Source organism: Danio aesculapii, chromosome 1 (assembly GCF_903798145.1).
Source record: "Danio aesculapii chromosome 1, fDanAes4.1, whole genome shotgun sequence".
Lineage (NCBI taxonomy): Eukaryota > Metazoa > Chordata > Actinopteri > Cypriniformes > Danionidae > Danio > Danio aesculapii.
Window position 1 is genome coordinate 55,839,807 of NC_079435.1, and position 25,786 is coordinate 55,865,592.

The following is a 25,786-nucleotide window of genomic DNA, read 5'->3' on the forward strand; positions in this document are numbered from 1 at the left end:
ACATTGTGTGGACATTACCTCTATGACATCCATCAGATGTTGGATTTTGTTTGCCATACCTGATGAATAATTGTTAGTATTTGACATCAAAATGACGTTGGTTTAAGATGTTGGCTCGACGTTAGATTTTTCTAACACAACCTAAAATCAACCAAATATCAACGTCATTTGACGTCATTATTGGATATCAAAATAACGTTGTCCTTAGACGATAGCTAGACATTGAATTTTGGTCACCTGACATCACAACCTAAATCTAACCTAATATTAACGCCTATAATGTTGTGTGCCTGCTGGGCAATAACTTGATGCACTACAGAATGTTACGTTTACACACATCCACAAATTACATGTAAATGCATCAGCTTTTTGCAGCGTAATACTCACTACTCACTACTCTTAAGTACTTTTGAAAGGTCTACTTTTTACTCATACTTTGAGTAATATTCACAACAGCTACTTTTCCTCTACTTGCACTACATTTTTAGGCAAGTAATGGTACTTTTACTTGAGTTAGATTTTTCAGTACTCTTTCCACCACTGCTAATACTACAGTTAGCCTGTCTAACAACTTGATGGAAACTCATCTAATTCGCATTCAGGAGTTCTTTCATTTTAGTGAACTTTATAATTAGAAATTGTAAAATAATCACAAAAAAAGAACAGGAAAAAGTGCATTACAAATAATAAACCAGAATGTTTGCTATATACTGTAATTAACCATTAAAACCAAGCTTTTTCAATAGTATTCATTCAAATTAGAAATGTTACGTATCTCATGTTAACACTGTTTGTCTCCACTGTGTTTGAGTGCAAGGCATGATGGGCCGCACACATTCTCAAGGTGATCTGTGTGCCTAATCTGTATACTTTACAAACCACGTCCATCTCCCGCCTCCCACTTAGTGTTGTTTGTTTAGTGGAATCTCTCTTTTTGTCTCTGGCTCCTCATCTTCGTGCTTGTTTCCGCTGCTCTGCATTCAGCCGGTGTGCCGATCGCGGTGGCATGGAGAGGAGAGGTTGAACAGCAGTTTGAAATGTGAATTAGAGGGGAGAGGGGTGTGCAGGAGCTCTCAGAGGCCAGGAATCAGTAAACCACGCTTTCATTTCATGACATTCTCTCGCTCGAGTGTGTCTGGTAAACACATGCAAAGAATACAGCATAGGATCCACAAAGCTGCTCGAGGAACTGCTCGCTTTGGCATACGCGTCTCTGTGACAGCAACATATTTACAATACATGCTTTTGTTTAATAAGCCGCGTTTACTATGTAAAATTATTCATTGATTCTGAGCTGAAGATAAATGTTTACGTATGGCGCTAAGTTGAGGCAATGAGATGGACAAAAATGAAACTATGAGCTGTTTTTTTAAGCTCATAAATATAATAATGGTAAGGATATTCAAATTAAAGTCTGCTATCTATTATAGGTTAATTTATGCAATATCATATAGCTACTGTAATATTCATAATAGATATATTGCTAATTAGTAATAATAATAATAATATATATATATATATCCCGTATCCGTCCCCCTCACTTTTAGAGACCGACCATTTAGAAACAGGTGATTAATAATTATATGAACGCATGATCTCATACAGCCGTCCCTCCCACTTTTAAAATGTCCACTTGGCCCCTGCTAGTAGCATGTGGATATGGCTGTGTATCGGCACTGGTGGCATTGGCTTGAGACCGCAGGCCGAGTGCCTTAGTGACGATATACAGCCATATTGCACTGCTGTGATATTGGTATTTATACAACAGTTTGACGTCATAATTTTGTATTTAAAATAGAAAATCAAACACGGAGAGTCTCAAAACCCTTTTGTTACGAGGAACTACTTCTTCTTCCGCCATTCATTCACATCTGGCAGGGTGACGTCAGAACAGCCGAGAGCCGTTGCTAATTCACAAACATCACTTTAGAGCAAGACTTTGAATGATTCTCTAGCATATTGTCTAAAATGGTGACAAAACGGGTGATTTGCTCACGTTTTAAGATTAAAGGCTGAACGGCATAAAAATGCCATCAGTCCTACAAAGATTTCCCACACTCTCAGAAATAAAGGTACAGGAGCTGTCACTGGGGCAGTACCTTTTCAAAAGAGACATATTTGTACCCAAAGAGTCCACAGTGGTACCTCAAAGGTGCATATTACCTAAAAAGTACCCTTGAGGTACCATTGTGGACCCTTCAGGTACAAATATGTACCTTTTGAAAAGGTACTGCCGCAGTGACAGCTCCTGTACCTTTATTTCTGAGAGTGCAGTATTCCCCTGTTAAAATTGGAAGATCATCATAATTACCCCGAAAAAGCCAGAGCAAAGCAAACACTACCAGATTGCTATGGTATAAATACAGTGCTACAAAATACAAAAAAAGAGATCGACTTACCTGTTCTGTAATGATTTGTTTAGCTACGTACGTTAAGATGTATTATGCAGTCTTTGTCTCCATCTTGTGGCAGAACGTTGACCGTCTTTGCTCTTGCTCAGTTATGGCAGGCTAATCTTCGAAATTATGAGTATTTAAAATAGGCACTATCCTATAAACTGCATAGTTGCAGTCTAAACAGCTACATTCCTCGACTAAAAAAAGCCTCAAAGTACATTATGGTTGTCCAACAGCTGCAATATTTGTCGAACTGTAATCCTCTGCTTGCCACTCGTGTGGGCGGAGTAATACACAAGGGTAAAGAGGCTGTACGAGTGCTAATATTACTTTAATATCTCAAGGCTGTCAGCCAATTAGATTTGAGAACCAGACAGAACTGTTGACTGTAATAAAATATATATAAAAATACATTTTAGTAGTATAAAAACACAGAGGTCAATACAAAGTCTATGCAAATTTTATTGAAACCATGCTTAATCTTAATATAGCATTTAAAATTCACATACTAATATATATTGAGGATATAGAATATTTTTTAGTCACTTTAAAATTAAAAGAAAGCTCTATGGAACGTCCTCCGCAATCACTGAACCATGCATGTGTGTATATTCTATAAACATGTTTTTCCTCACACTGGAATAATGTAAGCACCTCTAATGAATAACGTTCTGTCATCGTTATCTTAATCCGCGTTTCTCCTTTGTGTCTGTTTGTTCTGCAGGAGCTGAGCACTGTTTCCGTAATTTCAGTTCCCCAACCGGAGTGATTGAGTCTCCGGGTTTCCCTGACAAGTATCCTCATAATTTGGAGTGCTCCTTCATCATCATCGCTCCTCCTCAGACTGAGGTCACTCTCACCTTCCAGACCTTCGACCTGGAGAATGACCCTCTGCTGATGGGGGAAGGAGAGTGCAAATACGACTGGCTCGACGTCTGGGACGGTCTGCCGCAAGGTTACTGTCCCTTCTTCATTCATACAGTTTATATCTGTATCTTCTATATACAGTTGAAGTCAAAATTACAAGACCTTTTTTCAAATATTTAACAGAGCAAGAACATTTTCACAGTATTTTCTAGAATATTTTTTTTCTTCTGGAGAAAGTCTTATTGGTTTTATTTCGGCTTAAATAAAAGCAGTTTTAATATTTTTTAAACCATTATGAGGTCAATATTATTAGCCCCTTTAAGCTATTTTTTTTTTCGATAGTCTACAGAATAAACATTTGTTATACAATGACTTGCCTAATTATCCCAACTTACCTAATTAACCTAGTTAAGCCTTTAAATTGCACTTTAAGCTGAATACTAGTATCTTAAAAAATATCTTAAAAAGTATTATGTACTGTCATGATGGCAAAGTAAAAAGAAATCAGTTATTAGATATTATACAGGGGGGCTAATAATTCTGACTTCAACTGTATCTGTCTGTTTGTCAAATTACAAAAGCATTAAGGGCGTATCTGAATCCACTTTTGCTTTTTTAAGGACAGAAAAATGCATTTTGCGGCCCCTGGCGCATGGTCTAACAGGGTTGTGCTTATTCTCTTAATGAGTTCTGGGTGTGTTGCGAGAATAAACCAATCAGAGTTTCATCTCACATTCCTTTTAAGAGTCAGTTGTGTTGCACCATGGCGCATTGGCTATTTACATGGCAGACTTTGTAAGTGTAAAAACTGAACACTTCACTAGCGAGTAATCAGTTAAACAGAGCATCTGCAGCGCGAGGATAAAGAATGAGCCTCCTCCAATTGGCCTTTACTTTCACTTTCTCTTTCTCTCTTATGTGGATAAGGAACCGTGTTGAACACACAGACATCAATCAGCCTGCATATTAATTTAGTTTAAGCGCAAAGATGTGTTTCAAAACTATTTCTAAATTCAGTTCTAATTTCCAGCAAACTAATAAATGAACAATAATAACAAAGTGTGATCAAAAACTGATTTATATCCAAACACATGTCCTATTCTTATGCCCCATATGGTCTAAAACCTGACTGGTGGACAAATTTAAGCTTGTTTTTAATAAAACAATATAAATATGTATGTAATAAATAATAATACTAACGATAATAACATTATACAAAAGCAAACTGCCCCGAGATGAAGAAGGTATGGAGGTAGTGGTTTTTATATTAACAATATAAAATAATATATTAATATATTAACATTTTAATCCTTTAATTCTTTTTCATTTGCAAAGATATTTGAGTATTGCTGACATCCTGCATGTTTTAAGCAATGTGTACATGAGGCGCACAACTAACGCACTCTGTGCTGGACTTTGCCTTCAGCTGGTCTATTGAACAATAATTCCTCAAAATAATTCCTAATATTCCTCAAAATAGCAACGCACCAACAATGCACCTTAACACACCTCCTTTCTAGACCGATACACCCATCAGTCCACAAAGTGGCGCAAATGGATTTGCTATTTAAACAGCGTGGCAGAAAACAGGGAAATTAAGGTTGCATTGGTCTGAAAATAGCAACACATCATGGCAAACACGTCTTGCGCCTCATCGCGCCGGGTGTATGATAGGGCCCTGAATGTGTAATGGGAAGCTATGGGTTTCAATACATCCTATGGGACTGCTTCAGAAATCGTTCATGGATGAACAAAAATATTTAAATTGCACAAAAGCATAAAAAGATAAATGTTGAAGCAATTGCTAATGAGAAACGAGCGTGATGTGGCACAAAAGCAGCAGAGCTTTTATTATGCCAAAGTCCACCGATTCAGTTTCTTTGATACATTTTGGATTTCCCACAGACTTTAAGCAACATAACTGTTTTTAAAACTGATAATAATAGAGAACTTAAAAGATAAAAATAGAAAAAAGTAAAAATCAGCATATTACAATGATTCCTTAAAGCTAATTTGGGTCACACTTTATTTTGATGGTCTGTTTGTTGAATTTAAGTTACATTGCATCTACATGCAAACTAATTCTCATTAGATTATAAGTAGACTGTTAGGTTGGGGCTAGGGTTAGGGTTAGGGTTAGTGTAAGTTGACATGTACTTGCAAAGTTTGTTATAGTCAGTTAAATGTCTGTATCAACAGATATAAAGCAGATAGTCTAATAATACTCAAATGGACCATCAAAATAAAGTGTTACCACTAATTTAACAGTTGTTTTTCTGTATATTTGATTACAATAAATACACCTTTAATAAAGACACTTTAAACTTTCACTTTCATTTCACTTTCACTTTTAAATCATCACCATGTGAGGATATGATGTTTTTTTCCTCCTTAAGTCTATCCTTTTTCCTTCTTACAGTACAGCATGTCATATAAAATTCCACAGATATTTAGACAAGTAGGTTTATGGTATTATGAACTACTTGCACATTAACCTAAATTTCCCATCTCACACGCTCTCAGTCTGGGATCAGACTCGGCTCTTGTCGTGCTGACATCTCGGGATCATGGGAGCAGTGTAGAGGGACAGTAAATCAGGGATAAGTAGGAAAGAAATCAGAGGAATACTGTGAGGAAAGCTCGTAATCCATGGAGCAGAGGGAATTTGAAGCACGCAATGCCTCGGCAGATCCACTTCACACCTCTCTAGCTGATCTCAGATCAGCTTATTTCTCATCTCCAACATTTCCTTGTGTTCAGTGGGACCTTTGATCGGACGATACTGTGGCACGAAGATCCCTCCAAAGATCCAGTCCTCCACGGGCCTTCTGTCGCTGTCCTTCCACACTGACATGGCTGTGGCCAAAGACGGATTCTCAGCCAGATATAACATGACCCACAAGGAAGTTAGTGACAGTAAGTGTCATTTATTTATTTGTTTTATGTATAATTTTTTTATTGTGTCAGCATTTTTTTTACACCTTTAAAGGTCCCATGAAATTAAAATAACGTTTTTTAGAGCTTAGTATCAGCTTTGTTATTTGTGTTGATATTTATAAGCTAGTGTGCACCAAAACAGTGACAAAATTTGCATTTAGAATATATAAAACTGATATAAACATGTAAGGCTTGTAGTTTGTCACTTCCTCCTGGTTTGTTTCTCATCAAATCATAACCAATCGAATACTCTTTAGTATCTGACATGCCCCACCCCTTGCAAGACGCTTCTCGATTGCTTTTCATTTGATGCAGTTGAGCTCAACCGTGCACTCTCACTGGCAGAGCTGTGATAAATACTAAACGCTATGGACTGTTTTTGAGAAAGGGGAGGAGCTACACTATGTCTTACCCTCTCTTCGTATTTTGGTTGAGATTATGTCAAATATCAAATAAAAACAGCATACTTCAAAACACTTAGATGGACCTTCAACACTGGAACTACCAGAATTATATAACTACTAGAATTACCATAGTGGTCATTCTGATCGTTCTCATATAAGGCGTCATATTGTCATTTACATTCAAAGCTTCTATTGCGATATTAAATATAGACTTTGAATGTCTGATGTCATATTTAATTAAAGTCATCAACCTATAAATGCAATATTTTTGGTAATACATACAATAAATATATAGTTATTCTATTAGATGACTCTCAAATGTTCCTATGTTAGATGACTCTCTCTGTGTTTTATTTACACTTTCATAAGCAGGGGAGAAACTTTTTTTCTTAAGTAAAGACATCTTAAGTAAAGTTATGTTTTTGCAAACAGAAAGTTTTGTTTTTATTAGCGGGAAGTTGCTAGGCAACAGAGGCACGCATATTTAAAGTCACTAGGGAAAGTAGCAGACACAGCTCATTTGCTTTTAATCAGACACACACAAAAGCGAACCTCTTGCCTAGCATCAGGACGTGGATGCACTGGGGCGCTGTTTTTTAACAACTGAGTAATATTGACAAACTATACATCAGTCTAAAGCTACAACCCTCAGGCAGCCATTGTAGCTAGTTGTTTTTCAATTGGAATATATAATTGGAAATAGTCGATTTATATTCTATTATGGTTTCATGTTGTCTTACACATTAGAACTTAAAATGAATGCATTGTAATTCAATGAAAAGGTACAGGTAAATGGAAAATACCAAGAATAAAATTAAAATGTGCATGTAATCATTCATTCACACTGCTTTTTCTCTTTTTCAGCTTTTCACTGCAGCAATGCGTTTGGACTGGAGTCTGGGAAGATCTCTGATGATCAGATTTCGGCCTCCACCTCGTTTTATGACGGACGCTGGCAGCCTCGTCAGGCCCGTCTGAACAACGAGGACAACGCCTGGACGCCCAGTGAGGACAGCAACAAGGAGTACATACAGGTGAGACAGGCGCTATTCAATTGTAATAATCCATATTAATGGATGAACAAATTGATTATTTGAATAATTTAAACATTTCTAGCATTGAACAATTCATTATTCATTTCATTTGCATTATTTTTATGAAAAATATGAACAAATAATAAATAATAATAATATTAATAATAATAATACTTAAATTAGTAATAATAATAATAATAATGATGACAATAATATTTAAAATAATAATATAAACAAAAATAAATAAATAAATGAATAAATAAATAAATAATACTAAAATAATAATAATAATAATAATAATGCTAACAGTAATACTACTACTACTACTAATAATAATAATAGTTATAATAATTTAAATAATAATATCAACAAATAATAAAATTAAAATTAAATAATAATAATAATAATAATTAAATAATAATATAAGCAATTAATAAAAAATAAATAAACAAATAATAAGAAAAATTATAAGAAAAATAATAACAGTTATACTACTACTACTACTACTACTACTGCTAATAATAATAATAATAATAATAATAATAATAATAATAATAATAATAATAATAATAATAACAATAATTAAAACAATAATATAAACTAATAATAAAAAATAATAAAATAAAAAAATATTACTAACAGTAATAATAATAATAATAATAATAATAATAACAACAACAACAATAATAATAATAATAATAATAATAATAATAATAATAAAAAATATTAATAATAATAAATAAAATAATAATAATAATGATATACAAATAATAATAAATAAATAAATAATCATAAAATAATAATAATAATAATAATAGTAATACTAACAGTAATAGTAGTAATAATAATAATAATATAATAATAATAATAATAATACTACTACTAACAGTAATAATAATAATAATAATGATATACAAATAATAATACATGAATAAATAATCATAAAATAATAATAATAATACAAACAGTAATAATAATAATAATAATAACAGTAATAATGCTAATAATTATAATAATAATAATAATAATAATAATAATAAACTGTTATTATTATTATTATTATTATTATTATTATTATTAATATAAAACTGACTTTACAAAATTTAAATGGTTTTATCAATGCCATGTTCTGTATAGTTTTATGTATATATATTTTTTTTCATATTAGATCTGATCTTCTAACGCTAGATACATGTCTTTATTTTTAAATGGATTTCACTTTAAAGCAGTTTTATATAGTAATTGACAAAAAAATATTTTGGCTGATTATAAGTTAACATTTCTTTTCAAACAATATTGTTGATTCTAAACTTTATCATCAATCACAAGAGCAATCAGGAAGTGATTTATGTTGACTTTAAGCTATTAAAACACATGCAGTTCTATCCCCGAGCCTTATTTTCATTTGCATCACATCAAATATTCAATGCCCTTGATTCGCTCCCTTCAAACTGGAATTGTCAGTGTCTCTCCACACGTGTGGTATATTCACACACGTTCTGCGCCTCTATAGAGCTCTCCATCATGGCCGTCAGTGTGTGTTGTGTTGGCGCAGAGAGCGATGAAGCGTGGAAAGCCGCTGTGATGCTAACTGCTCCATGATGGATGAGGACGGTCCAGAGAAAGCCGTAGTTAGCAAACCTTCTCCAGCACTATTGATTTCAGAGTTCATCACGACCCTCTTTACACCTGCATCCAAACACACCGCCATTCCTTCATAGATCTGACAGATGAGCAAAGACACTCCTGTGTGCATGTGTGTGTGTGTGTGTGTGTGTGTGGAGGTCAGAGAGGTTTAATTACACTAGCGAGGCTACATTTGGATGAATTTGGATGAGTTGTTATGTAAATTACTGTATGTGAACGTATCAGATGTGCAGTTGAGAATGAGGTGATGTGTATGTGTATATAAAAAAGGTTGTTTTTGAACCACCAACTATTCCAGCATATGTTTTACTCAGCAGATGCCCTTCCAGCTGCAAACCAGTACTGGGAAACACCCATACACACTCATTCACACACATACACTACGGCCAATTTAGCTTATTCAATTCACCTATAGAGCATGTCTATGGACTGTGGGGGAAACCGGAGCACCCGGACGAAACCCACGCCAACACGGGGAGAACATGCTAACTCCACGAAGAAATGCCAACTGACCCAGCCGGTGTTCAAACCAGAGACAATCTTGCTGTGAGGTGACAGTGCTAACCACTCAGTCACCGCGCCGCCAAATTAAAATTGATTACCGGGTAATTAAAAATCTCATAATTCATAATGCACCAGTTGTGGCTACATTTGGATGAATTCTTATGTAAATTACTCCATGTGAAGGTATCAGATATGTGTGCAGTTGAGTCAAGAATGAAGTGATGTATATATGTAGAAGGTACAATTTTAGGCACATAATTTTAAAAAAATTATTTAATTAAATTCAAATAAAAAAGATTACTGGGTAGTTTTTAAAAGTCTCATAATTCAGACTTTTTTCCTCGCCGTTCTTAATTTATATCTGACAATTCAGACTTTTTGATTTCAGAAAAAGTCTAAATTGTGAAATATAAAATATGGATTAAACGGATAATATGGATAATATGGATAATTAAAAAGCATTTAATTATAACTTACAATTTAAATTGTGACATTAACATGTAATTGTGAGGGGAATTATGTCTGAATTATGCGATAAAAACCATTTTAAAATGAAATAAAAATTATTTTTTGTTCTGTTGAAACAACAATGACAAAAAAAACAAACAATTGTGAATACAAATCAGTAATACAAAACTGTAAACCTGCGAAATGATAAAATCTCAGCTATTGGAAAAAAAGGCAAAATAGTGAGATATATAGTAAAGTGAACTCGAGTAAATGTCTACATTCTAGAATCTAGAATTTCAGATTTCTCTATAACACCACAATTTTATTATTTTATTTATTTATAAATATTACATTGTTAAAATGTTATATCTTTATGACAAGCTTTCTGGCAACCATCTAAAACTTCACAACCAAAATAAGAATTATTTGTGTACATAAATAAATAAATAAATAAATAAATAAATAAATAAATAAATAAATAAATAAATAAATAAATAAATAAATAAATAAATAAATAAATAAATAAATAATAACAAATAAATAATAAATAAATAAAACTAAATAAATAAACTAAATAAAGGAATAAATTATTGTTATTCTTAGTATTATTATTAGTATTATTATTATTATTGTTATATAAATTAATTCATTAATAAAATATCAAATAAATTAATAATAATATTAAACAATAATAAAACAACAACACAATAATATTGTATGTTATTGTTATTATTGTTATTATTATAGAAATTAAAATAATTAGTTAATTAAAAAAATTAAATAAAATAAAACCAATTAATAAAGTAATAATAATGACAGTTCATTCCGCTGTGGCGACCCCAGATTAAGAAAGGGACCAAGCCAATAAGGTAATGAATGAATAAATGAATTAATTAATGAATAATAATAATAATAATAATAATAATAATAATAATAATAATAATAATTATATTATTATTATTATTATTATTATTATTATTATTATTATTATTATTATTATTATTATAACAGTTAATTAATTCATTTATTCATTCATTAATAAAATGAAATAAAATAAAACAAATTAATAAATTAATTAAAATAAAACAAATAATAACAATAATAAAAATAACAACAACAATAATAATTATTATTAGTAATATAATAATAATTAAAATAATCATCATCATCATAATCATTATTATTATTACTATTATATACATTTAATTAATTATTTTAAAAAATGAAAACAAATTAAACTATATGAATAAAGTTGAGGGGTTTATTTTTTTACAATCAGCCGCTGTATTTCTCCCACCACAGATATGGCTTTACTGGGAAAATAAACGTGTTCTCTGTATACATTTTTCAAAATAGATTTATAAACTGCAGAGGAACTCCTCATTACTCATAACAGAAATCCTCATTGATCAGCTGTCGAAAGGGAACTAAATTCGGTGCGATCAGTTGGGCTTTATCGCTCCCCGTTTCCCACTTTCATCAATCATCTTCCCACTTTCCCAGGTGGATCTTCAGTTCCTCAAGGTTCTGACCGGCATCGCTACTCAAGGAGCCATTTCCAAAGAGACCCAGAAGTCCTACTACGTCACAACCTTCAAGCTGGAAGTCAGCACTAATGGAGAGGACTGGATGTTTTATCGGCACGGCAAAAACCACAAGGTAAGACCCACGCAATGTTTTTGATTACAGATGGTTAAAAAGACCACAACAACAACAACAACAACAACAATAAAATAATAGTTGACTTGTAGAAACAATGCCTAAGGTGTGGGATCTGTGGAGAGCTTAATCTTATTAGAGAATATGCAACGGTTATTTGTTTTGCAAAAATAGGCTAACATTTATACCGTGTATTATTAAAGTGAAATTAAATGATTAAAATAAAGTTATTTTTTATTTAAATTATTTATTAGTACAATAAAATTATAAACATATTATTATTACAATTAAATAATAAAATATTAAAATGTTAATTCTATGTTCACTATTTTACTTGTGATGTTTTCTTGTCTTTTATTTTATTTCTTTGCCATGAATTAATAATGGATTTACGTTCGTTAGTTATAGTTAATTACATTAATATTTTCAAAAATAAACTAGTAACTATTCATATATATTTTTTGTAACATGAAATACTGCTAATTTAATCAAATTTAATAGTAGGCATACTTGTGATCTTTTGCTATTACTAAATGAATGGCAATTAAAAATAGAAGTCTTTATTTAATACAAAACATTAATAATAATAATAATTGAATTATTACATAATGAAAACTTTTTAAATTATTATTATTGTTATTGTCATATGTTAAAATAATAATAATAATAATAATAATAATAATTATTATTATTATTATTATTATTATTATTATTATCATTATTATTATTATTATTATTATTATTATTATTATTATTATTATTACATTATTGTTATTATTATTATTATTATTTTTTATTATTTATTTATTTATTTATTTATTTATTTATTTATTAAAAAATAAAAGCCAGGTCACAGACACTTCATAAAACGTTATGTAAAATTACATAAATTAAATTAAATTAAATTAATTCATAATTGTATATATTTTTAGTTTGTGTACTGAAAATCATCACACTGTATATTATAGTATTGTTTGGGTTTGTTTTGTTCCCACAAATAAATAATTATATTATTTGGAATCTTTTAAATGATCATTTTAGGAAGGGATGGGGATAAATAAGGGATGGCCTTTGTTTTCATGAAAATACCCAATTGCAAATATGAATTACACTTATGAGATATTCAGTTCCTCTTCAAATCTGACTGAAATAAAAGGTGGTTGAGCATCTGGAGGAAGCACCATTTCTAGTAAAAGGTGAACGTTGCTGATAGGAACAGAGAAAGTGACATGGGAACAGGTTGAGAGATGGTTATCTGATGGTGACGAACAATGAGGCTCTTTTACAGCCTTATCTGTCTCTGTCCGCTCCTAATGCCGTACACACACCTGCGTGACCCGTCACACCTGGACCAGAGCAGGACACGCTCAGACCTGCTCATGCACTGCCACAATTCAGAGGATCTCATGAATGTGACCCTCTGAGGACCCAAAACACTGTGCTTCAAATCATTCCTCAACAGGGGCGGATAGCTACAAGAATGGTCTGAAAAACAGTTTTTGATTGAAACATGGATCAGTTGGACAGATGTAACTAATAAAGTGGCCGATATATATATATATCAGTTGGACAGATGTAACTAATAAAGTGGCCGGTATATATATATATATATATCAGTTGGACAGATGTAACTAATAAAGTGGCCGGTATATATATATATATCAGTTGGACAGATGTAACTAATAAAGTGGCCGGTATATATATATATATATCAGTTGGACAGATGTAACTAATAAAGTGGCCGGTATATATATATATCAGTTGGACAGATGTAACTAATAAAGTGGCCGGTATATATATATATATATATCAGTTGGACAGATGTAACTAATAAAGTGGCCGGTATATATATATATCAGTTGGACAGATGTAACTAATAAAGTGGCCGGTATATATATATATATATAAAGTGGTATGTTATATATATATAAACAACCAGACTCATTTTCCCAAATTCTTCTTTGCCATTTTAAATGAGAAAATCCTGGACACGCCCCCTAATTGTGAATGCAGGTTTTTCCACAATTCAGTCACAGAGCTTTGGAAAACCTCCATCAAATGCCATTTAAGCAGGAAAGGGAGCATTTAGGCTTGTGAAAATCATTGTGGCAAAGTCAAATTTTGATGAGGACACAACTGAGCCAATCAGACAGAAACGCTTATGTTTGGTTAACTAGTAATTAAAGCATCAATCAGCCACCGTCGCTTCATTTAGCCGTCGCTCCTGCCCAATGACATGCTAATCTCTGCTTGTTTTGCTGTCCGCTGCTTGAAACTTCGCCTTTCTCATTTCATGACAACTAATCCCACTATAACCGTGTCGGCCACAGTTTAATCAGAACCACGCAAAGATGCTTATGCATTTTAACTCTACGTTACACCGAGGGACAGCATGTAATAAAAGTGCTAGGATTAACCTTTCGCTCGTCTTTTTAGTGCATCTGCTTTTGATTAAAAGATTAGTCTGCTGTTTGGGAAGACGTGGCACATGAAAGTAGTATTGATGTGCAGACTGGACTGGGATTACAGATCCGGACCAAATCCTGCTGTCAGGGCACTTTTATTATAGGGTTTGGGATGCAAAGCGTTAAACAGTTTAGTGAGCCGTTTGCAAAACATTGTTAATATTTATTGAAGGTACAATTCTCACCATTTACAAACCATTAATCACAATTTTTTGCATAGTAAACTACTAATTTGCCACTTATTAATAGTTAGTAAGGTTGTATTTGGGTTTAGGTATTGTAACTTTTTAAATATACTTTTATAAATACTAATAAACAGACAATATTTTATTAATAAGTAGATAATAAGGCTGTAGTTAATAATGGGAATTGGTACTTAAACTAAAGTGTTACCTTTACAAGTTAATAAATTAATTAATCAAACTAATTAATCATTCAGAACATGCATGGAAAATATACATAAAATACTAATAATACTACTTATAATATACACACACACACACATATATATATATATATATATATATATATATATATATATATATATATATATATATATATATATATATATATATATATATACATATATATATATATATATATATATATATATATATATATATATATATATATATATATATATATATATATATAGGGGCTCAGGGTGGACCAGTTGGCATTTCTGTGTGGAGTTTTCATGTTCTCCTCATGTTGGCGTGGGTTTCCTCCGGTTTCCCCCACAGTCCAAACACATGCACTGTAGGTGATTTGATTACACTAAATTGGCCATAGTGTATGTGTGTGAATGAGTGTTTATGGATGTTTCCCTGTACTGAGTTGCAGCTAGATGGGCATCCGCTGTGTAAAACACATGGTGGAAAAGTTGTGGTGACTAAGCCGAAGGAAAATGAATAAATGTATATATATATATATATATATATATATATATATATATATATATATATATATATATATATATATATATATATATATATATATATATATATATATATATATATATATATATATATAATATATATATATATATATATATATATAATATATATATTATATATATATATATATATATATATATATATATATATATATATATATATATATATATATATATTTATTGATTTAGACAACTTTTAAATATATTTTTTACTATAAATTGATCATTAATCATATTTTTTAAAGCAATTGTTTAAAATACAAAATGTATTTTATCCATCAAAATATAATGTAAATGTATGCATCAATATATTTTATGCATCAATATATTATACAAATATAATTCCAATATGCTTAAATTTAATCTTTTTTTATTATAATATAGATGTACTGACTTGTATGTTTATAGGTATTTATATTTTTATAGGAATACAAAAACCTTTTGTACAACTAATATGAGTGTAACAGAGAACAATGGACATGAGGATCCACGTGCAGTTTATTAAACAGATTACTCAGGCAGCCGACGGTCAAAATGTGGGCAAACAGAAGCATACAGAAAATCCCAGATCATAGTCAAAAACAGGCGAATGGTCAGTACAGGTGGCAAAACAACATCAACGATAAACCAGACAACACTCAAAACACAGAAGCACAATACCAGGAATAATGCTTTGTAATGCTTACGGAAAAACAAGACTAAGCCCAGAAGTGTGTGTGTGTGCTGTGTTTATAGTGCTGGTAATCAGTCCATCATGAGCTTCTGGTTGGTGTGTGTAATCATGGGGAATCAGGAACTGGTGTGTGTGAGGTGCATGATGGGAGTTGTAGTTCATTAGAGTGGCAGATGTGGAGTTCTCCAGTGATCTAGCACCAGCACAGGCTAGTGATCATGATAATGGGTAATTATTAGTCTATATATATACTATATATATATAACAATATTCTAATTAATTATGAGGACTGTATAGCATAGATAATGCATTATCTTTAACCGATTTGCTTAGATAGTTCAAACGATTTACTGATTTAATTTTTTTAAATATCTTTCAAAGGATAAAATCTAAAAATCAAGATTAAATGCAAGTCAACATGTAAACGTGTCTGCCTGTTCTTCGTTATTGTAACATATACAGTACTTGAAATGACTTCTTGCACATCATATGACTTAATTTTGTTCATTTATAAATGACTAGTTATTGTTTGCTCCAATGGATCTCAATTCTGAGCATGAAAATCTCACAAACATTCACTTTTTTCCCTAATTGTACATACAGTATCCAGAAAACTCTTGCAAAAACATCATAAAAATTTGATATTCCACTCAGTATTATTGCATAAACACATTTGCTAAATAGCAAAAAGGCTCCCGCATGCTTGAAAAAAAATGGTAACATATCCCATTTATTATTGAAATTCTTATAAATCCCTCATGGAGAGCAAGTAATAAATCTGTCACACACTCACTTGAAACATGATGAATATAGCATATAAAGCCATTTAGCCTGTACGTGTGCCGCCCATGACAGAAAGCTGACGACTGGGAGAGTTAAAAAGGATGGTAGGAGAAACACAAAGATGCAGGAGGATGGAAAAATGAGAAAGACGAGTAGAAATGTCTTGTCATTTCTTTCCCCCACTGAGAGAAAGCTCACTGGAGGGGGAGCAGGGGTTGTTCACTAGTGAGAGCACTTCAGTGTTCATTCACACACACACACACACACACACACACACACACGCGCACACACACACACACACTGTCTGTTTTCCTGCTCTTCAGGATGATGCTTAAGGCTGGTGATCCGACAAGCGGAACCAGCTTTTACTGTCAACATCTTCATCTGGAGAAGAGAGAGGGAAAACAGGTGGACAAAGAGAAAAAACAAAAACAAAGATTTGATTACAAGAAAGGCTCAAATTGGCAGGAATTGTTGTTTTAGAGGTTAGACTGGTTAGTACTGGTGTGGTACTGGTTCAGCTGGTTGATCTAGTAAATATAACACTTGATTCTGGTCTTATCTGTTCTCTTTTTTTTAATATACCATAAAAATATACACAAAATACCATAAAAATACCACAGAAATGCTCCTAAAATTCATATGTAATTGTTTTTATTTGTATTGTTTTAATTTGTTTTGTATATGTCTATATAAAAATAAATATATATATATATATATATATATATATATTTTTTTTTTTTTTCTTGGTTAATTGTTTGCTTCTATTCATTGTCTTTATTTTTTTATTATTTTATTTATTTGTTTGATTGTAAATTTACCAATATTTTATTTTATTTTATTTTATTTTATTTTATTTTATTTTATTTTATTTTATTTTATTTTATTTTATTTTATTTTATTTTATTTTATTTTATTTTATTATGAAAAAAGCTACTATTAAAAACTGTCATTAAACAACACTGAAATTATTATAAATATAATAAAAATACATTAAAATAAATAATTATTTTGACAAACTATTTTAACTGTTTTAACTATTCCTATATATATACTTCGTTCATTCATTCGTTTTCCATCAGCTTAGTCCCTTATTTATCAGGGGTCACTGCAGCGGAATGAACCGCCAACTATTCCAGCATATGTTTTACACAGCGGATGCCCTTCCAGCCCCAACCCAGTACTGGGAAACACCCCTACACTCTCACATTCACACACATTCATACACTATACCCAATTTAGTCTATTCAATTCACCTATAGCACATGTCTTTGGACTGTGAGGGAAACCGGAGCACCTGGAGGAAACATACAACAACACGGGGAGAACATTTAAACTCCACACAGAAATGCCAACTGGCCCAGCCGGGACTCGAACCAGCAACTTTCTTGCTGTGAGGTGACTGTGTTAACCACTGAGCAACTGTGATGCCTATATATATATATATATATATATATATATATATATATATATATATATATATATATATATGCTTTTTTATGTGTAAAAACCATCAGCACTCCAAGGTGCTCAAGGTAAATAATTTAAAGACATTCAGGAAAAAAGGCAAATCTGAATGAATTATTAATCTATGAATTAATATACATTAAATATTAAAGTATTTATTAAAGGTGTTATTTTTCGTTTTTCTTTCAATAAAAAATCTAACATGCTGATCATTACTCAAAAAACATTTTGTCCGCATCAGATACCTCCTAAAATGGGCCATCATCCATCAGTAGTTGACTATTTCACAGCAAAGGACCCATTTTGTTTGTTTCCTCGACTTTCTTTGGCTCGTCGTGCTCTTTCACGACGTCCATCAATACTTAAACACCTCCAGACCTTTTGTCCTCTGCAGTCTGCATGGGACGTCTGTTCCGAGCGACCCAGGGGTAAAGACGGACCCTTCACCTCCAGCACTGAAGGGACAGCCCAAAGCCTCTTTATAATTTCATGATCTATCACTTGTAGACACACAACATGGCAGCTTTAATTATTTAGTTAGCCTAGCTAGTGCTCTACTTCAGCTGGATGGGCGGATCGTCCCGCCACCAACTCTACTGTTGGCAGGCAGATTTGGATCTTGTTTACCACACTGAAAAGCTTAGAGGTTTAAAGACTTATAGCTCAATAGGTAGTTCATTTCATTTCAGAATTCACTGACTGTCTGTGAATTGGATTAACCCATTTAATCCCAATGTTTCACAGTCTTATAATATATACAGTTTTCATTAGTAACACCTTGAAATCTTTTTTTAAACATGATTGGCAAATTTGAATGTCTCTGCAGTCATGTAATTGTTCTTCATGAATCCCCTCACACAACACTGATATACTGAATACTGAAAATGTGCTACTTTATGATGTTACTTTGCGCTGTGTATCTTATTTAGAGTTTTTGTCTTGTTTCTAGTCAAAATATCTAAAAATTCTTATAGAAATACTCCTCGATCCAGTTGTGTGCTTATTGGGAGCTCAAAGAAATGTTTAAGGAAGAAAGAGATATTCATTCATTTTCTTTTCGGCTTAATTAATCTGGGGCCGCCACAGTGGAATGAACCGCCAACTTATCCAGCATATGTTTTACGCAACGGATGCCCTTCCAGCTGCAACCCATCTCTGGGAAAATCCATATACACTTATTCACACTCATACACTCTAGTCAGTACCCGAAGGGAAACCCACACGAACGCAGGGAGAACATGCAAACTCCACACAGTAACGCCAACTGACCCAGCCGAGGCTTGAACCAGTGAATTTCTTGCTGTGAGGCGACAACACTACCTACTGCGCCACTGCATCGCCCCGAAAGAAAATTGTACTGAGGATATTATTACTGGTTTAAAAAAAAAATGATATTGACAGTGCGTTGGATGGAAGAAGGTCCTCCAAAGGTGGCCCAGTGGATTCAGAGACATAAACAGGTCTATGTAATAGAAAAAATGACTGCATGTCTACAAATGAAGACTGATAGTTTTCTGAAGAGGTGGAAAAGTATTACAAGATGTTTAGATATGTACATTTAGAGGTTAAATAACCTATCACTAGGGCCAGACAGAATCTGCGGACATTTTTTTACTATTTTTGCAGAGAATTTTGTACAAAATCTGTGGATTTATGCAGAATTATTTTGGGAGCATCGTAACTAAAAGCGTAATCTGTGAAATAAAAAAGAATAGCTTTTTAACTTTTATTTAATGTTTACAATGCAAATCCATCTAGATCCACTCAATTGGTAAACAAAGCAAGTCTATCATATAATATATCAACTGAAAGACAGAAAAATATTACTTTATAAACTGTATTGTAAATAAATCATAAGAGCACTTTCATATTGATCAACATTATTACTAAAATTAATTTAAAAGCTGAATAATTATAAATTTACGCACATTTACACAAGTTAATAAATAGACTCAATGATGGATTAAAACGCTGCAGAAATCTGTGGATTCCTTGTGGGCCTACCACCAATGTAATTTGTGGTAGCTACAATGTAACACAATGTAACTTTTATTTATTTAGTATCTTTTTTAAAATATTATTTTTAATTTCCTCGTATGTAAGGGGTTAAATTGTAGTGGCAAGGGGTTGTTCTGTAAATCATTAATAAGAAGTAAAATAACACAAAAAACTTGTATTGTTTTTTGGAAATAATATGCCAAAATGAAGTGGGTTTTTCCTTGAAATGAGCAAAATAATCTGCCAATGCAGTAAGCAAAGTAATCTTGAAGGCGAAAACAATATTATTTTGCTTACCCCATTAACTCCATTAAGATTATTTGCTTGTTTTAAGGTAAAACGCTTTATATTTTGACTGAAAACAAGACAATAGTTTTTGCTTGTGTAGAAAATGCTTTGGTAAAGAGTAGATATTTTTGACTAAAATTAAGACCAAAACTCAAAGAAAGAGTTCTGGTCATACTACACATTTAAATTGACACAAAATTTAGCAAAAATTGCACTAAAATCTTTTTTCCACATTTGACCGATGATGTTAAATGAGTTAAACTGAACCACCTTGTCTCAGAAAACACATCACAGCTTTAAGCTTAGAGCTATCGGTATGCTTGTTATTTCTAAAAGCCTAAAAAAAAAAACGTTCTCCCTTTATCAACAAAGTAAAAAAGAAGTCTTTAACTGATACAGGAAGTGGTCATTATTCATGATGTCATGGTCAAGATCAGACTTCTTTATGCTCTTAATTAACCTCTGAACTGTGTAACTAGGCTTATTGACAGGGATCAAAGGTCACCGCTCAACTACCGATGGAAACTTTGATCCTAACAGGTGAAAAAAAATGTTAATGCATTAACCGTAAGCAAACTGACCTCTGATCTGACCTGCTGCGAATGCGTTTAAACTGTACCAGGTTTTTTTTTCTCTTTGAAGCTTGTGTTTGATCTGCACCTTTACTAAAGTCTATAGTGTACTGTTGTATGTAGATGTAAACAAAACATGATTGAATGAAAGTATAGTTTATTATGTCAAACTATCTTGGGATTGTACTCTGTTAAAAAAAAAAAAGTTGCGGTTTGTAGGTGTCAACATCAAATGTTATCAGAGCAGAAATCGAAGTCCCAAAATGCAAATCATGCATATATATATATATATATATATATATATATATATATATATATATATATATATATATATATATATATATATATATATATATATATATAAATGGACAATTTATTTTTCTTTTTACTAATTTAGATTTTTTTTACAACAGTTAATTTATTTTTTTACATTTATTTTATTTAATCGTATTTTATTTCATTATATTTATTTATTGTATGTTTTTAAAAAATTATAAATAATTTTATTTTAAATAATTTTATATATTATAATTGGTTTAAAATATTTTATTTATTTTACTCTTTACTAATTTACTTTTTTTAGAGCACATGTTATTTAATTTACTATTTATTTTAATTTATTATTTTTTAATTATTGTATGTTTAAAAAATTCAAAATAATTTTATTTTTAATTATAACTAGTTTGAAATATTATTTTATTTATTATTATATTAGTTACTTATATATATATATATATATATATATATATATATATATATATATATATATATATATATATATATATATATATATATAATGAAATCAGATAATTAAATATTTACTTATATACACAGTTGAAGTCAGAATAATTAGCCCCCTGATTTATTAGCCCCCCCTGTTTTTTCACAGTTTCAGTTTAACGGAGAGCAGATTTTTTCAACACATTTCTAAACATAATAGTTTTAATAACTCATTTCTAATAACTGATTTATTTTATCTTTGCCAGGATGACAGTAAATAATATTTGACTAGATAATTTTCAAGACACTTCTATACAGCTTAAAGTGACATTTAAAGGCTTAACTAGGTTAAGTAGGTTAACTAGGCAGGTTAGGATAATTAGGCAAGTTATTTGTATAACGATGGTTTGTTCTGTAGACTATTGAAAAAAAATATAGCTTACGGGGGCTAATAATTTTGACCTTAAAATGTTTTTTAAAAATTAAAACTGCTTTTGTTCTAGCCGAAATTAAACAAATAAGACTTTCTTCAGAAGAAAAAATATTATCAGACACACTGTGAAAATTTCCTTGCTCTGTTAAACATCATTTTGGAAATATTTAAAAAAGAAAAAAATTCAAAAGGCAGCTAATAATTCTGACTTCATCTGTGTATATATAAAGTATTTTCTATTACATTTTTGAATTATTTTTAAAATTGACTAACAATTTTGGAGTGAAAATTGTTTCACATTAAATCCAACACCAATTTTACATAAATGTACTGATATAAACAATTTACACAGAGCGAACTATACTTCCATCCCCTTCAGCTTTGTGTTCCTGTCAAAATAAATATTCCATTTATATACAGACTATAATCTTGTTCATTTTTTTGCCCTCATATATTGCCATCTCTCCTAGTATCTATGATATGTTCAGTCTCGTTGATTGGTCTGTTATCCTCTCTCCCATTTAACCTCTGTCTTCTCCTCCATCGTTATCCATGAACTGCCACAATTCTTTGCCACAGAGTTGGATGGCTGAGTGCGTCTTATTGCGGCGTCTGTAAAGGGGTCATCCGTCTAGTCGATGTCTGTCTGACTGGCTTCAGCAGACACAACATGCTTGAGATCAGCATTTAAAAAGGGGGATCGAGAAACCTTCCCCCACATCTCTAGCCTTCCGTCACTGCATCATTGAAGCATTATGAGTGTGTTCCTCTGTGAGTGTGTCCAATTCCCCGACTGGGAATAAACACACACTCACACTGGGTTGATAAAGCATGTGTAGCCTTGAGCGCGCATCCCAGAAAAGGGAATCTTCCATATGGATTACTCTGCCTAGAGCCCGTAACTCTCACTGGGACGTGACTTGTGGCCACTGGATGGAGGAGATGAGGCGAACAATGGGGATGAATGAGGTTTAGGCCTTGAGGAAGGAGGGCAGTATAAATTGATGCCATTAATCAATGATCAACACAAATTTGTCACAAATGTACAAAAAATGATTTTTCAGAGTTTCCAACGGGCACCTTTTATGTCAAAACAACATCAAAAACATGTCAAGAATCTAACGTTTGCGTCAAAAAGATGTTTACGTCAAATTGACATCTAACATTGATGTAAAAAACAAACATGTCAAAAATCGGTTGCTGTCCAATAAACTGGCCTATTGTCAAAACGACATCAAATTGACATCTAACAGTGATGTAACATGTCAAAAATGTATTACTGTCCTGTAAACTACCTTGATGTTCAAATGACATCCACCTGACATCTTACAATCACATAAAAAAATGTCAAAAATTGATTACTGTCCTGTAAACTACCTTGATGTCAAAATGACATCCAATTGACATCTAACGAGCACATAAAAAATATCACAAATGGATTACTGTCCTGTAAATTACCTTGATGTTAAAATAACATCCAATTGACATCTAACGATCAAATAAAAAATATCACAAATTGATTACTGTCATGTAAATTACCTTGATGTTAAAATAACATCCAATTGACATCTAACATTGATGTAAAAAAAGTCAAAAATCAGTTAATGTCCTATTAACTAGCTTTATGTCAAAACGACATCCAATTGACATCTAACAATGACGTAACATTTCAAAATCGATTACTGTCCTGTAAACTACTTTGATGTTCAAATGACATCCACCTGACATCTTACGATCACATAAAAAAAACGTCAAAAATTTATTATTGTCCTGTAAACTACCTTGATTTCAAAACAACATCAAATTGACATCTAACATTGATGTAAAAAAATGCCAATAATCAATTACTGTTCTGTAAACTACCTTGATGTTAAAATGACATCCACCTGACATCTTACGATCACATAAAAAACGTCAAAAATGGATTACTGTCCAGTAAACTAGCTTTGTCAAAACGACATCAAATTGACATCTAACAGTGACGTAACAAACATGTAAAAAAGCTATTGCTGTCCTGTAAACTAGCTTGATGTCAAAACAACATAAAATTGGCATCTAACATTGATGTAAAAAACATGTAAAAAATTTCCTATAATTGAATGTTAGATGTCAATTTGATGACGTTTTATCAGTAGTAGTTTACATGTACTGTAGGCATACAAAACTGTACATTAGTGCAATTGTACAATGGTGTAAAGTTGTAATTTGTAATTGAAGCTTTCAGATGAATCAATTGTTTTATATTATAACATTTTTTGTGTCGATATTTTGGTGGTCAGCAGGGCATCAATGTGTGGATGTCAAATGGACGTTGAGGTTTTGACATCAAACCGTTTTGCATTTTTGATGTGTTTTTTGACGTCATTTAAAATTAATGTCATGTTGACAGTTTATCGTACTGGAAAATACAATTTATCTTTACAATTTACAGTAGTTCACTTACAGATGGAAAATTCTGTCATAATTTACTCCTCCTTCACTTGCTCCAAACCTCTATGCATTTCTTTCTTCTGTTGAACACAAAAGAAGATCGGCTTTCAGATATAAATACACAAATGCTGTCACTGGGATTGTACCTTTTCAAAAAGTACATTTTGGTAGCTAAAAAGCTCCCCATTGGAAACATAAAGGAACATATTAGTACTACAATTGTGAAAAAGTACACTACTGTACCGTTTGGTTTCTAATATGTACCTTTAAGTGACCATAATGAACCCTTTAGGTAAAAAAAATGTAGCTTTTGAAAATGTACTATCGAAAGCTTGTTGTAACTATTCCTGAGAGTATATACTGAAGAATGTTGATTTCTGAACATTCTGGAAGTGAACTACTCCTTAAAATAGGATAAATATAATATTGGAATGTCTTTATTTTTCTAGTTTCTTTAAAATTATTTGTTAATACAGGAGATTGTGTTCTGTTCTCATATGAGTATATTTGTGTTTTGATGCTTTATTTTACATTTGTCAAGAAAACAGTTGTTAACAATTTAACGGATCATCAACGCACCAAGTAATAAAAATGCAAGAGTAAGGCAGGAGAATGGTGCAAATGATAATTGTTGAACTTTATAATTGTTTGTAAAATTATTAGTGAAATCTACAATGTAAAAAAAGCTGTAAAATTTACAGTTAGAAAAAGGAAGCTGTGGTTTCCAGATTTTACCTGTTAAAAGTACAGTATAAACTGCAAAATAAATTGTCCAATTATCTTTTATTCATTAATTTTCCTTCGGCTTGTTCCCTTATTTATCAGAGGTTGCCACAGCGGAATAAACCACCAACTATTCCAGCATATATTTTACACAGCGGATGTCCTTCCAGCCACAACCCAGTACTGGGAAACACCCATACTGTCTCACATTCACACACACAAGCACATACACTAGAGCCAATTTAGTCTAATTCACCTATAGCGCATGTCTTTAGACTGTGGTGAAACCGGAGCACCCAAAGGAAACCAACACAGGGAGAACATGCAAACTCCACACAGAAATGCCAACTGACCCAGCTGAGACTCAAACCAGGGACCTTC

The 25,786-nt window shown here is 31.8% G+C and overlaps 1 protein-coding gene across 3 annotated transcripts in view; it reads left to right on the forward strand.

Annotated features, from left to right (window-relative positions):
• nrp2a (neuropilin 2a) overlaps positions 1–25,786 on the forward strand; it is a 158,734-nt gene that overhangs the window by 66,951 nt on the left and 65,997 nt on the right. For all 3 annotated transcript variants that reach the window (XM_056463109.1, XM_056463118.1, XM_056463126.1), the window contains exons 4-7: positions 3,121–3,351; positions 6,024–6,179; positions 7,469–7,638; positions 11,743–11,898. In XM_056463109.1, coding sequence (XP_056319084.1) covers positions 3,121–3,351; positions 6,024–6,179; positions 7,469–7,638; positions 11,743–11,898 — 713 coding nt within the window. The remainder of the gene's footprint in view (positions 1–3,120; positions 3,352–6,023; positions 6,180–7,468; positions 7,639–11,742; positions 11,899–25,786) is intronic.